Source organism: Culex quinquefasciatus, chromosome 2, assembly GCF_015732765.1.
Source record: "Culex quinquefasciatus strain JHB chromosome 2, VPISU_Cqui_1.0_pri_paternal, whole genome shotgun sequence".
Lineage (NCBI taxonomy): Eukaryota > Metazoa > Arthropoda > Insecta > Diptera > Culicidae > Culex > Culex quinquefasciatus.
In genome coordinates this window covers 210,409,577-210,425,133 of record NC_051862.1, presented here as the reverse complement: position 1 = coordinate 210,425,133, position 15,557 = coordinate 210,409,577, and the positions used below count along the sequence as shown (strand labels likewise).

Here is a 15,557-nt window from a genome sequence, read left to right as displayed (position 1 = left end):
CCACACCCGTTTACCGCGGTGGTGCGACTTTGGCTTGGTCGCCATATTTCACATCGGATTTGGCCACACCAATCCATAAATCACCTTGGCGGCCAAAAGGCACGCAGAAAAGCCCAAAAAGCTCCAAAAAGGCAAACTAATTAGCATCATCTGCTCTCTGTGACGTGCAAATTTGCCATTTTCTGCCCACCTTTTCATTCCCGAAAGAAGGGGCCAACTTTCTTTTTTATCACACACGAATCCCCCCCTCCAAAAACCGTACGCGGGGATCATCTTTTTGTGTGTTGAACAGTTTTATTTTGGCAATGTTCCGTAAGTCCGACCTTTTCGCGCGCGCGCTCGCTCGCTTGCCTGCCAAGTTAGGGGTGAGTTGCGATATCGGTTTATTATTGTTTTGACGGTCAAATTTATGCCAGACACACGTCCGCTAAGCGGAACCGGCGTTTCGATACCGCGTGGACTGGTTTTGACTTTAATTTTTAAGACATTTTTCTTTGGGGAAAAAAATGTTTGAGCAAAAATATCCATATATTTATACTAAAAATATTATTATATTAGTTTCTTGAAAAGAGGAAAAAAAAAGAAATTATCATCCTATTTTTTAAGGTTCACGAAATGCCCCGAAGTCATGTTCTTCGCCACGGGAGTGAACATAATGACACGTTCCTATCGAGTGGGATATTGAGTCTGGTCACGGAATATGGGTTTTGTTGATTGTTGTGATAAAATGTACATAAAATTAGAAAGATAATCACTAGAAAATATTTGAAAATATTTATTCAGACCTGACTGTGTATCACTAAAAGACTACAAAGTTTTATAATTAAAATTTAGAAGATAAAATTCTTTCAAGTGTTAATTTACAAAGCTTTTAAACCTTTTCCTGCGACGCAATTTTCGCTGAAGTGGTTAAGTGCCTTTAACTGCCTGTTCAGGGTGTTATTTTGAATAACTTTCGTTCCACGATAGTGTTAACCTCTTGTTTTATGTTTTTTTTTCATTTAATTTGCATTTATCTTGTTAAGGTTATGTTTATTTCTGGTAGGTGGTATTTTTCATATCTAGAGTTTTTTTAAACGTCCTATAAACAAAATTTTTAATTACTTTTTGGGTATTTTTGAAATTGCCTTGACTCAGGGCATCCAATAATCAAAAAATTAAAATTTTGTTTATAGGACCTTTTTTTTTAAAAAAAAGGCCACATATTTCAATGTAACCTTTTCGATTTTTTTACTCGTTTTTCACATTTTCAGCTTTATATTGGATGTAATTTTATTTGAATTGTAACAAAATATGTGAAGACATACCTAGTCTAGAGCATAACAAAATTACCATATTTTTATTAAAAAATATTATTTGTTTTCTAAACATTTGCAAAGTTACATAAATGAAGCAACACTTTAAGACCTAAAATAAAAAAAAAAAGTTTTTACATTGCTTTTTCAAAGATCAAAAATTAATTTAAAATATAATTTTGGCAATAATTTAAATCAAAGCCCGCTAGAGGCATATTAAATAAAAAAAAACAATTATTTTTTATAAAACTATACAGCAATTCCATTTGAAAAGCCTAAACCGAAAAAAAGTTCTCCGATCGGGCTTAAACATTTTCTGGGGTTCCTTGGCCAAATTAATTAGACCCGTATTTTTTTGTTTGGCCATTAGGGTGACTTACATCGTGCTAGGGTGGTTCAAAAAATGACAATTTTCGTCATTTTTCTCAAAAACCACTTTTTTCAAAAAAAATATATCTCCGCGTCATTTCATCCGATTTCATTTGTCTTAGACGCAAAAGAAAGGTTAATCACCAATTGGCTATTTGAGAAAAATAAAAAGAAGTTTCAAAAATCTAGCTTAACATTTGAAAAAGTCGTATGAAAACTCAAAATGGCGTTTTGACCGTGTCTGGACCAAACAGCCTATGTCTGAAAATATTTTTATCGGATTTCTCGGAAAATTTCACATGACCTATCAAAAAATTGGCGATGTCGAACCGTACGTTTCCGGGATATGATTTTTTGAAAATAAAAACTGATTTTTCAACGCGCCTCGCGCAAAAACAAGATAATGACTAAATCGGCAGAAAGTCAACTTTTTTCACTAAAACTGCGATAACTTAAAAATTTCAGCGATGACCTAAACATTTTTGGGTACCAAAATTTTCATAATTAAAATACGCAACTTTGTTTTTGTATTTTATTCTTATTTTCGAAGAATTGAAGAAATATCAAAGATTATAAGCAAAAACTATTTGTTTGATTTGATATTCATTGAAATTCATAATAAAAATTCTGAAAGGGCTACACGACTTAATAATAAAAAGTCAAATAAAAGAATTGGGATTTTTTCTCCGTGTACTTTTTTTATCAGATAAAAAATAGACATGACGTTAAAACTAGGGTGGTCCACGATTAGGGTGTTTAAAGATTTAGCTATTTAATACAATCTAATCTTCCAGGAATATTTCGGGGATTTGTTTTGCTAATTCAATCAACCTTGTCGCAGACTGCAACGTTTTATTGCGCACTCTACGCCTGTCTATAATTAATATTATCAAAATCTTGAAAACAAACCTTTTAAAAATAACTAACGTTGCAATTCGGAGTAACCACGTCTGGGAAAATAATCAAGTTAGTTTGGTTCGTTTTTTAAAGAATTGATTTTGGACGTAATGGGCAAAAGTGACAGCTATTTTGAGCATGAGCATGAGCATGGTTGACTGCCAATGAGCTGCTACTCCGTTATTGACAGATCAGCTGAAGTTAAACAATGAATCAAAAATGATCAGTGGGAGCCAACCATCCGTTCACTGTTTAACCCCTGAAGACCCCGACTTTATTAGTCAATACCGGCGCCCTCCCAAGAAGCCTGCAGTTCAACGAAAGGGAGGAATGTTAGTCCGATAGTTGAAGTTGCAGACTCATCAAGCACACAGTTTTTCGCTATATACTTGTTGATACCGCTTGAGACCGTTGAATCCACAGCATCTCCTTCAAGCATCACGTGATTATTGGTATAAGGTATTGCTTTTCGATGCCTCCCGAGCTACGATGCTATGGGGAGGACTTTCATAACAAACCTGTCGGCGAGCCTTCCGAGCAACGATGCTATGGGAAGGTCTTTCTAATTAGCACACCAAAACACTCGCGCACAGGTATTTAAATACTGAATAAATGTAATTTTTCATCACGATTACCCAGACGACATTGATGATATAGGAAGGACTTTTTTTTACAGTCATTTACAGTAATACTTAAACTTATTTTAATGCAACAATTCACACGACTTCGTGCCTCCCGATCAACGATGATGTAGGAAGGACTTGAGCAAGCCAACCAGGATGAAACACGAAATAAAATTCTTTTCTTTTCACACACAATGCCACACAATTGACCGCGCGTCACCACCCAACAAATTGAACTCATGGGCAAAAGTGACAGCTATTTTACGGCAAAACAGATGCAATTTTAAAACTTAAATATCTTAATAAGGCGCATTCCATTTTGTTATGCTAGCACTACAAAAACTGAGAAAATCTCAGCCGTATTTTTATTAAAACTTGAAATATTTTTTTTTGAAAATGTCTTATTTGCAAGGGAAAAATGTTTGGTACCACCCTAATAACCCATTTGCACGACTCTTTGGATTAATTCCAATGGCCGATTCAACATCATTTTTTTTATTTACATATTTGCATCACAGAAAGAAACAAAATCAATCTATTTACTTTGATGATTATGTTATCTTATTCGAGTCTACTTGTTTTTATTAGGTTTGAATGCAAACATAAAAATCGGTTCTGTGCAATCATAAATTACAAGCAAAACCAATTTCCACGTGTTCTATACCTCACAAGACGCGCGAAAACTGCTCAATAACCATAAAATTACCTGTACAAAGTACTGTGTGATCAACACACGAACAACACGAAAGGCGGTGCAATTTCAACCGTTTATCAACAATTACACTAACCAAGCGTCAAAATACACCACCTTTCAACAATGTTCGATGCACTTCTAAATCCAGTTACAATCGATAAATCGAAGAAAAAAAGTACCCGCCTAAATTGTATAACCAATAAACTGCCCTCCCCCCCTCAAGAGAGGTGGTGTACATTATTGGCGCCCGCGATTCGATTCGGCGGTTTGCTCCCTCCCTCCCTTTAAACCGTGGCTAATCGCGATGAGATCCACCCAACCGAAGAGGCTATTTCACCCCTGAAACAAGGTTTTATTTGATATTTCGACACCCTGTTTAGTGCGTATGGGTGTGTGTTGAATTGCTCACCACGCATTTTACTGGCGCGAAAAATTTGGACTTTTTAAGTCAAAGTGATGCAATAGACAACGGTGTGGTCCATTTTGTATTGTTTGAGTTTATTGAGAGAAAAGTTCACGACCAGCTGACGGAGAACGAAAATGGGTCACTTGGGGGGTCATAATTGGGGTAAGAAAAACGGTTCAACAAAAGGGGGTTTGCCACTAAGACAAAAAAAAAACGCACACATTCTTGCTCTGTCTGGGGGGAAATAATTTTTATAATTTAAAAGGAAAAAAATGAAGAGGTTGAATTGTTTGTCGATTTAATTACAAGTCGTTCGCGCCTAATGGGGGGAAAAATGGGCACCATTTATTGTACCCAAGTAGAAAAAAAAGAGTTTTCTGTTAAGGTCAGACGCAACATAGCGGGATCTATGATTTCCACAAAAGAGGGCGGTAATTAGCTTATGATGTGAAAATAGGTTGCGTGCTCTGAATGTTACGTATCACCCAGTGTACTAATTATGCGCTTTTCTTCTCTCTCTCTGTTTTTGCAGCATTACGATGTCCCTGCCGGGACTGCCCCCACTGCCCAAGAGTCTCAGCGGATTTGATCTGGCCGGTCAGCAGCTCGCGTCGCACCAGCAGCACCACCACCAAAACCATCACCATCATCAGCAGGTAAGAGCAATTTTTGGAGATGTTTATGTCTTTTTGATTGTAGAACATTGTTACACTCTAAAAAATAATTGCAGGGTTATTAAAAACACGAAATTTTAAAATTCATATTTTTTTTGCATTTTCACTTTAATCTTCGGGGTTCATAAATTCATGAACCCGATTAATAATTTTGGGATTCGTCTTTTTCCTGCAATTTAATTAAAATCAAACATTGAAAAAAATTGTTTATTATTGTTTACTAATTGCGATCTTTCTCATTGTGTTCTTCCAGCACCATCCCCCGCAGCATCAACCGCCAGCACCCCCTCCACAATACCAACAACATCAGCAACACCAACAGCAGCATCTGCAGCCTCCCCAGCAACAGCAACCTCACCCACAGCAGCAGCAGCAGCCCCTCCCTCCCTCGCTGAACCACCACCCGACGAATCCGTTCATCCCGATCGGGGTCAACCTGCAGAGTGTCAGCATGGCATCGCTAGTGTCCCAGAGGGGCCAATCGCCCGTCAGTAGCACCGTCAGCAGCAGCAGCATGGCGGCAACCCCAAACAGTGGCAGTGGCAGCGGAGGAGGAGGAGGTGGGGGCATCAGCGGTGGCAGTCAACAGGGAGCCGGCAGCGCCGTCCGGAAGCCAACCACACTCGACACCCAGCTGGCGATCTTGCGGAGAGAAATGGTGAGTTAGATGAGAGGAACCGTCCTCTTCATCAGTAGCGCAAAGGTCATCGCGCGAAAGTGAGAAGAAGCTAATCGATTACCGGGTGCCGGGTGACCCCAAATCATGATCGAAATTGAAAGTATCGTGGGATTGACGGCTGCTGCGGCTGGGTTTGGGGCGCCAAAATTTGAAATTTTAAATTACAGCCACTGCCGGTCAAGCAGTTGTCGAACACGTCCATTATTAAGTTCACACTTTGCCACTCTATTCAAGCGGCCGACAGTGACTTTGGCCTAGGGGTGAATTTGATGAGAGTGGCAGGGTAGCTGCTCTTTTCAAAAAATTAGTTATGTTTTTTTGTGCATGTTCATAATGTTTTGAACCGCAGTTTAGTTTAAGAATTTGTTTTTAAACTTGCTGTAAATTAACGAATATACCGCAAGAAGGGATGAAATTTTATCTGTGCGCTGAGATTGGACCATAAAAATATTAGGTAAAAGATTAAAGGTTAAAGATATTTTTTTGTTGATGATTGTATATTACCACTTTTTTAATTAATACTATTTAATTTTTTGAGGATTACGTGAAATTACCCATAAAACGATGTAATTTTACAGGCAAATTTACACATTTGGCCGGATGCCCACATTTCCCCAAAGACTGTTTAAATTTACATCTTTTGATATTTATTTGATATTTTTTCCACATAAATTGGATTAAATTACATCTAAAAACAGGTAATATTTAAACATTAAATTTTCAATTTTCAATACAAATATTTTTTTTAGTACATCTTTTTGGTAAAAAATAAACAATGTATAAAATAACATGAATCGGAAAGATGTACACAGTAATAAAATAATGGTAAAATTGCATCTGGGATTGGTGGCAGATTTTGTGTTAGAAATTCCCATAAATTTATGTGTGATTTTACATAATCCACATATCTTTTTTAACCTTCCAAAATTTATTTTTTTATTGCTGTGTAACATTTTGTGGTGTACACAGTAAAGAAAGATTAACTTTGGAATTGGAAGGTTGAAAATTACTTCAATTGATGTGTAAATGTAACAATAACAAATTAAAAAGAAATACATTTGTACCGATAACATAAATTATTTTTTCTGACGCTGAACAGTAATAAATTCATGGTAATATTTCATTAAGGAATGTGAACTGATTTGGCTCATAAAAATGGATAATATTGCATAGAAAAAAGTGTAAATTTACATATTTGTATGGCTATTTTATTTTTATCACGCAAATTGAGGTAAAATTACATCGAAAATGTAGTAATATCCAATCTAATCAAAATTGTGCTGCATACTAAACAAAATTTGTGAAAATTTGGCTGATGTAAAATTTAGTAAAGTAAATATTATTTCTTTATGATGTAATAAGAACATATAACAGTGGAAAATTTTAAATTGCCATTAACAGAAGCAAAAATAGACAAAAATGAGAAACATTACTCATATTCAGAGACAAAACTACATAGAAAAAAAAGTAGTAATCCATCTGCGTTGTAAAAAAAAGTTGAATTATTTTATGAAATTCTACGTAATTTTACACCCTAAAATATGTAGCCCATCAGTATGGGAAACCTTATCCTTTCCATTGGTCTGATGGCCGAGCGGGCTAAGGCGCCAGTCCTTACTGTTGATGCTGGGTTAGAATCTCGTCAGTTGCCACTTTTCAAAAATTGTACATGCGGTGAGTAATGTTAGGTGTCTTTTTTATATTTTCATAAAAAAAATCAAGGAGAAGATTTTCTTTATTTGTAATACAACGGAATTCTATGGAAAAATACTTATTTAACAGTCTGAAAACGAAAAAAAGTGTAAGCACAATTCTTTGATGATTTTAAAATGTATCGTGTGTTTTATTTATTTCTTATATTTTTTCAAAACTGCTTGTAAAAAAACGTTTCAAGTATTTCAAATGTACACAGTATTTTTTTTTTGTAAATTTGAAAAGTGTAATTTTGGAAGGTTGTAAGTTTTTACCAGAATTTAGACTGAAAAATTGACATTACACCTGAAAAAAGTGGTAAATTACACATTTTCGGAGGTAAAATTATACATTTTACCCCTTCCCAGATGTAATATTACCATGATTGTTTTACTGTGTAGAGTTCATTACAATAGTAAGTTAGTGGTCACCCTGACAATTTTAGGGGTCCCAACAGCGGGTGCACCACAGAAGACATCCCATCAACATAGCCCGACAGAGCGCACAGAGGGAGACTGATTTAAAGATCTGCTGCCGCCGCTTCGTCGTGACCCCTGAATTCGATGGAAGAGAGAGAAAAAATCACCCGAATGACCACAGTGAGGGGGCACCCGCTTCAGAGGTCTTTGCCGGATTTTGCCGGAGGTGGGTAATTGAAACTTAAGCAAAATTAAACATTCAACACTTTTTAACGCCCGGCTGAATGGCTGTCCGGCCGGATGGTTATGATGGGCCTCTCCGGCTGGTTGTTGTAGGTCATCGCCGCGAAAGCAGTGGCAAGGTCTCCGAAAGTGGGCCGGCCATCGGGAGATGAACTCTGCGCCCGCGGAGTTGATAATCATACCGTGGCGGTGGCAGCTTTCCAAAAGCAATGTCGGCCGGATTAATAATGTGATTTTAATTGGCCGACCTCTTGTCGACGACGATGGCAGCGCATCTGGTTAGTGGCCCGGAAGGTCTTGCCGAAGGTGGCGGTGACCTCTATCGAGACCTTAGCGCGACGTGGGCGCCAATTTTGAACAATTTGTGGGAACTAATCTGCCATCACCTCAGAACTCTTGCTGTAGGTGATTGATGGTAATGCCCTGAGAATTCAACACTAAGGCGTTCAACAATTCGACGATCAGATTCTGTAGTTAGAGTGTCAAATTTGCCTTTTCGAAAGGCAATCAATCATCATTTCTGAACCCGCCCAAACACGTTCCGGCAGTAATTTTCGCGCAATTTCTTGAGCAAACAAACACGGAACAGAATATTCCACACACAGCGTTGAAACGTGACTCATCCCGCTGACTTAATCTTGGCAGCAGGGAACAATTCAATCTTGAAGCCAAGTTTGCGCTGGACAAACACAACTTCGCAGGAATAAACTCTTAAAGTAAACTAAAGGGGAGAAAGCGCTTCTGCTCAAGTTCTTCTTCAATCGTCCGTAATAACAGGTTTTCGTGAATTTACGCGCTCTGCGAATGAATCATCGCACATCCGACGACGCCCTTTTCCAGAGAAGATGAGAAGTTTGGGATTTCTTGTGCTGTGGGCCTCTTATCTGACGTGTGGAGATCAGCGATCAGTTATAGCGCGTATCCTCTCAAGTTGTATTGAAGGGTGAGTCATACCCTTAAGCCAGAGGTCTCGGTCACGGATGGGTTGGGTGTGAGCGAGTGTCGCGTTCGATCTTGATGGGGTTTGTGTTTCAATCTAGGGGATCAGATTTACCGGCTAGAAGAGTGTAATAAAAAGTTCGGGGGAAAATGTGCGTTTTAGAACTGAATTAATAAAGAATGAAATTTATTACTTGGGTTTACAGAAACTGAAGAGGGGTTTTTAAATTTAACTTAAGGTGTTGATTTCTTCATCTCATCCCATAGTTGAGTTTTATATTTTTAATTCTGTTTTCTTTAAAAAACGTTTTGTTTAGGCGTGTATCAGAATCATAATCTCTTGTGATAAAATGATCTAACTATTGGTACCAATAATAACAGTTATAAAATGTGCACTCATTTGAGTACTGAAATGTTCATGTTTCAGCACTAGTGTTTAATTTAGATTTAATTGATTTTTTTTTATTAAAAGTTTTAACATTGCACAAAAAGATGGCAAGGTAATAATGTTTGACCATTTGATCCCTTTACAATTTTTTTTTTACAAATCACAAATATAGCCGCCGCCATTTGAAATGTAAGTCGTGATTTTCAAAATCCGAAAATGTTCTAAATTTCACGCGAATTTACTCAATCGTTCCCAACACATTATTTTTTGTACGAAACAAAATTAACCTAATAATTGACAGAAGTACTTTTGATTCGAAATGTAATTATACGTCCAAATATGAAATTGTGTTTTTTTTCGAGACGATAACCATAATCTATCGTCATCATTATTTCGATAGTTCTATCGGCGATAACGAACAATAAACTTATTTTTAATACATTTCTCAAATTGAACTAATCTAACAAAATTACGTTATTTTTTTTTAAATTCAAAATGTGTTGAACTATTTTTTTTTTAAATTCCGTATTTTTCCGAAAATAATTTGCATAATATAAAAATATCAAACCAAGCAAATTTTCGTATGCATTTTCGCTTTATTAAATTACAATACAAAAATTTTAACAAAATATCGTATTTTTCAAACAAAAAAAAATCAATATAACCGAAGCGAAATTTTGTATGCATTTTCTCCTGATTATTTTCAAAAAAATTCTCAAAATACCAGGTTTTTGAAAATACTCGAAATTCCAAAAAAGGGGTTATCACAAGAAGTGAAATTTTGTATGAATTTTCACTTTATTAGAGTTTTGTTTGTAGAAAACACAGATTTTCACAAAATATCGCATTTTTGAACAATACTAAAATCTTAATGAAGAATACGGTATTTTTTGAAATTTTTAGTATTAATCAAAAACACTTTAGTGAAGCGAAAATACATGCAAAAATTACTCTTCGTTTGACACTCATATTGCGAATCATTAAAGTTTGGACATTTTCGGTATTTTCGCACCAGAGACAATTAAAAGGTTTTGGAACATGGAAAGTGTTGACTGTTGATGCTCCACTTTTTTAAGGGGACATGGGAAAATCTCCACGGTGTCCCTAAGTTGGCTTCGGTTCGGTTGTATTTTGCAAAAAAAATCTAGTTAAGTGAAAATGCATATAACTCGTTTTATACCCATATGAGCGAAATCGGAATCGGTCTTTTTTCTTTAATTTTAATTTTTGTATTTTCTAATCCAGCTGAAACTTTTTTGGTGCCTTCGGTATGCTCAAAGAAGCCATTTTGCATCATTAGTTTGTCCATATAATTTTCCATACAAATTTGGCAGCTGTCCATACAAAAATGATATGTGAAAATTCAAAAATCTGTAGCTTTTGAAGGAATTTTTTGATCGATTTGGTGTCTTCGGCAAAGTTGCAGGTATGGATAAGGACTATACTAAAAAAAATGATATACGGTAAAATTATTTTTGGTGATTTTTAATTTCACTTTTTGTCACTAAAACTTGATTTGAAAAAACCCTATTTTAATTGTTTTTTATTTTTTAGATGTTTTAGAGGACATCAATTGCCAACTTTTCAGAAATTTCCAGAATGGGCAAAAAATCTTTGACCGAGATATATTTTTTTAAATCAATACAATTTAAATAAAAAAATCGAAATATTGGTCGCAAATTTTTTTCATAAAGTGCACCGTTTTCAAGTAATAGCCATTTTTATGCAACTTTTTTCAAAATAGCCGCAGTTATTGATTTTTTAAAAGTAGTGCCCATGTTTGCCCACTTTTGAAAAAAATAATTTTGAAAAGCTGAAAAATTCTCTATATTTTGCTTATTCGGACTTTGTTGACACTTCCCTTAGTTGCTGAGATATTGCCATTGAAAGGGTTAAAAACAAGAAAATTCATGTTTTCTAAGTCTCACCCAAACAACCCAGCATTTTCTAATGTCGATATCTCAGCAACCAATGGTCCGATATACAATGTTAAAATATGAAACATTCGTGAAATTTTCCGTTCTTTTCGAAAAAAATATTTTCATAAATTTTAAATCAAGACAAAAATATCAAAAAGGTGTAATATTGAATGTTTCGATTTTTTGAAAAAAATGTATTGATTAAAAAAATCATAACTCGGTCAAAAATTTTTTGCCCATTCTGGAAATTTTTGAAAAGTTGGCATTTGAAGTCCTCTAAAACATCTATAAAAAAAATATTGTTTTTTTTTTGCAATTTAAGTTTTAGTGACAATAAGTGAAATTAAAAATCACCAATTTTTTTTACCGTGTATCATTTTTTTCAGTGTAGTCCATATCCATACCTACAACTTTACCGAAGACACCAAATCGATCAAAAAATTCCTGCAAAGGATACAGATTTTAGAATTTTCACATACCATTTTTGTATGGACAGCTGCCAAATTTTCCATACAATTATGGACAAACTAATGATGCAAAATGGCTTCTTTGGGCATACCGAAGGCACCAAAAAAGTTTCAGCCGGATTAAAAAATACAAAAAAAAAATCGAATTACCGAATTCTCGGAGAATTGCTCTTATTGTAAATCATGAAAATTTTCGAATTATGAAATAAATTTGACCCATATTTAATTGCAATTTTATTATGAAAATGTGTAAACCAAAATTTCAATCATCCATTTGAAAGCTTTAATTGTAATACATGAAAAATCCTAAAAGGCGTTATTTTTATTAAATTTTGTACGGATAAAGATAAATAAATAAATTTTTCCGGTTTTTAAGATTCTTGAAAAAATCGGTGCTATGCGAAGCTCTTTTGAACTTTGATTATTTTGTTCAACTGTCGAAAAATTCCTTTTTCCTACGACTTTCTGTAATTTCAAATAGGTTACCCGACCTACTTAAAAAATCTTGTTGTGGTCAGAAAAGGTCGTTAGCAAGGTTGGTGCGGGCGTACGGCGAGTCGCTGTCCAAATCCAATATCTGGGTCTCTGCACTTTGCACTTTCACCATAACTAACGACCTAGCTGCAGGCTATTATTATCGACACCCACCGTGGTGGCTTTGTGGCACCTGGTGAAGGACGTTGTTCAAATCGAACTCGCGGGGTATGCTCTAAGTGGTGGGATTAGTGAGGTTCGTGTGCAGTTTTGCTGCTGCTGTATTTGAGATAAGCTTACAATGTAACAGAACTGGGCGGCGACCTTTGTGGAAAGCCCTCGTTGATAAATGATTCGTCAGGCGGTTCGGCGAGCCTCTTTGAGTGACACCTTCACGATGCAATTAAAATTGTGGCACGACGACTTGGATAAGCGCGCGCGTAATTTCAAACTCATGTTTTAGTTTTTTTTTTTTAAAGTAGGTGAACCAAACTCGATCAACGTATTACCCAACGGGGCAAGAATTTCATCAGTCCGCACCCAGATTGAGCCCCCTCGCCGCAATATGGGTTATACACGAAAACCGGACTGCACTGGATCTTGTAAGTGCAGCAAAGTGCAAAATAGCGGACAGTAGTACTAGCTGGTTGTTTGTGCTTGCATATGCAAACATCAGCAACTGTTGCTTTTACAGCTGCTCAAAGCATCGCGGACCAGTCAGCAGCAAACCAACAGCAGCGCAGCGGTTGCAGTCAGTAGTGCATGATGATGGAAATGTACAATCTAAAGGTCATGTTGGTTGGCTGGTTGGTTGTTCAGCTATACAACCTCATTACTTACTCCTACCTGTTGCTGCTACAACACTGGGCGCCAATCTGCCGCGGGCCGAGCTTCACGGAAGGCTCGAAAGTGTCCGCAATTGAACGGAATTGTGTTTGGAGTAGAAAATACGAAAATTTGGTTAACCAACCGTTTGACAGCTCTCCGAAAGAGCTCCTAATTGCTGTTGATTTTAAGCTTCGTGTGCAACACTTGGCCAAAGTGACGGAATCAGTCGGTTGGTAGTCACGCGAGACTTTCGGCACAGTCCGTAGATTCGGAGGATCTGTACTGGAACCGTGCACCAGTTCTGCAGCCGTGGCGCAGATAAAGACCCTGATGAGTGGTCATTATCTCGGCAATTTCACTTTGCTGTCTCTGCCTCGGTGATGGTGATGGAATGGCTATGATCATTACTTCAGGGTCTGCGGGTCGCCAGTGACGCCTCCGCCGCCGGAAGAAAGCAAGGTTCCTGCAATGTCTTGCTGCAACGGCTGGAACGAAGCAGGTCGTTAGGGCTGACAAAGAACCGTGACCTGGACGGTGCAATACCTTATTCCTACAGGCATTCTCGGGAGGGAAATGGCCTCCGGCCACGCTTCGGAAGTTTTTATTGCGTTAGGGAATGCTAATTTTCCTCAATATTTTCAGTACTTTAAGACCTGAAACAAAAACAATCCTCCAGACGGAAGCCATTAACCACGCACGATGCCACGCCCGCTTACCGGACTCACGTAACGAATCGATCTTCTCCGCCGATAAAAAGTAATACACCAGCGCAGGTCTTTGACCTTCAAGTACTCCGCAGAGCAATGGTTTTACTTCCAGCTTTAATGCCTCTGCTCAACTTATGGCGAGTGCCCCATTAAACATCAGCTGACCGACCAACCAGCCCATCCCGAGAACACCCCGAAGCAAACGGAAGATGAAATGATTGCACCTTCTGCCGGAGTCGAGGGAGATCGTGCAGATTTTCGCGTTTCATCAGATCAGAACAGATGCTGTGTGGTTCAACCCACCTAACTGTTGTGATGCTTAATTTCATTGATTGAGAAATTATTCCGTTCCCTCGTCGAGAGTGGCTGGGATGGAAATGATCCAAATTCGATACGGACCCTCCTCCGGCAACAACGGTTTCCAAGTGGCAGCGATCAGAATGGAACTAATCGATGCTAATTAAGTGCGGACAGCAGCCGCGTCCAGGGTGAAAATGCAAGTTTTGATCGGCAGGTGTGTAGAGAGTTCAGTGTTCGGACCTGCAGTTAAATGGGTTGGATCACTTGGAATTATCATTCGGAATGGTCGTTAATTAAAACAAGCGCAAAATTAGGGAAGCAGTTGGTTTGTTGTTTTGATGCTATGAATTATCGAAAATTTAGATAAAAAAGGAAGAACTGTTAAAAATCAATGTTCAAATCTTTAATCAGTTTTGATTTTTTACATGTTTCATTCAACTTACAAAATACTTGAAACATGATTACAATCACATATATGAGCTAATTTTTCAAATGAACGTAATCTCGCTTGAAAACGCCCAAGGTTGCGTCCTTTTATTGAATTAACTAAGATATTTTCCAACCATCCAAAGAATTAAAAATATCTGTAATAATTTACCTAAAAAATTGATCAAATTTCGTGTCTGTTATCAATTCTTAAGATTCCAAATTCATGCAAGGAAATGCAAGGAATTCAATTAATTGAAAAGGGAGAAAAGAAAAACAACTCAATAATTTAAAATAAATTTATTGATTGAATATTACCTCTTTTTAATTTTACATCAATTTGCGTGGAATTTGGGGTCTTCGACAAAGTTGTAGGTATGGATATGGACTACATTTAAAAAAAATGATACACGGTAAAAAAAATGGTGATTTTTAATTTTACTTTTTGTTACTATGTAAAACTTGATTTGCAAAAAAACGCTTTTTTGTTATGTTTTAGGGGACATCAAATGCCAACTTTTCAGAAATTTACAGGTTATGCAAAAAATCTTTGACCGAGTTATGAACTTTTGAATTAATACTGTGTTTTTCAAAAAAATTAAATATCGGCCGCAAACATTTTTCAACTTTATTTTTCGATGTATTATCAAATCTGCAATCATAAAGTAAAATTTTGATAAAGTGCACCGTTTTCGAGTAACTTTTTGAAAATAGTCGCAGCTTTTCATTTTTTTCTCTCTATATTGCGCTTTTTTGAATTTAGTTGATATGACCCTTAGTTGCTGAGATATTGCCATACAAAGGTTTAAAAACAGGAAAATTGATGTTTTCTAAGTCTCATCCAAACAACCCACCATTTTCTAACGTCGATATCTCAGTAACTAATTGTTCGATTTTCAATGTTAAAATATGAAACATTCGTGACCAAGACAAACATTTCTAAAGGGTGAAACATTCAATATTACGCCCTATTGAAATGTTAGTCTAGATTTAATTTTTTTTAAATATTGTTTTCGAAAAGATCGGAAAATTTCACGAATTCCTTTCAAAAATATTTTTTTCAAAAGTGGGTTAATATGGGCACTTATCTAAAAAAAATGAAAAACTTCGATTTTTTA

General features: G+C 36.5%; 1 protein-coding gene across 1 annotated transcript in view; it reads left to right on the top strand.

Annotated features, from left to right (window-relative positions):
• The window catches only part of LOC6033302 (serine/threonine-protein kinase phg2), a 100,575-nt gene that overhangs the window by 24,131 nt on the left and 60,887 nt on the right, over positions 1-15,557 (top strand). The window contains 2 exon segments of the mRNA XM_038252580.1: positions 4,817-4,940; positions 5,212-5,616. Of these exon segments, the coding sequence (XP_038108508.1) occupies positions 4,817-4,940; positions 5,212-5,616 (529 nt within the window).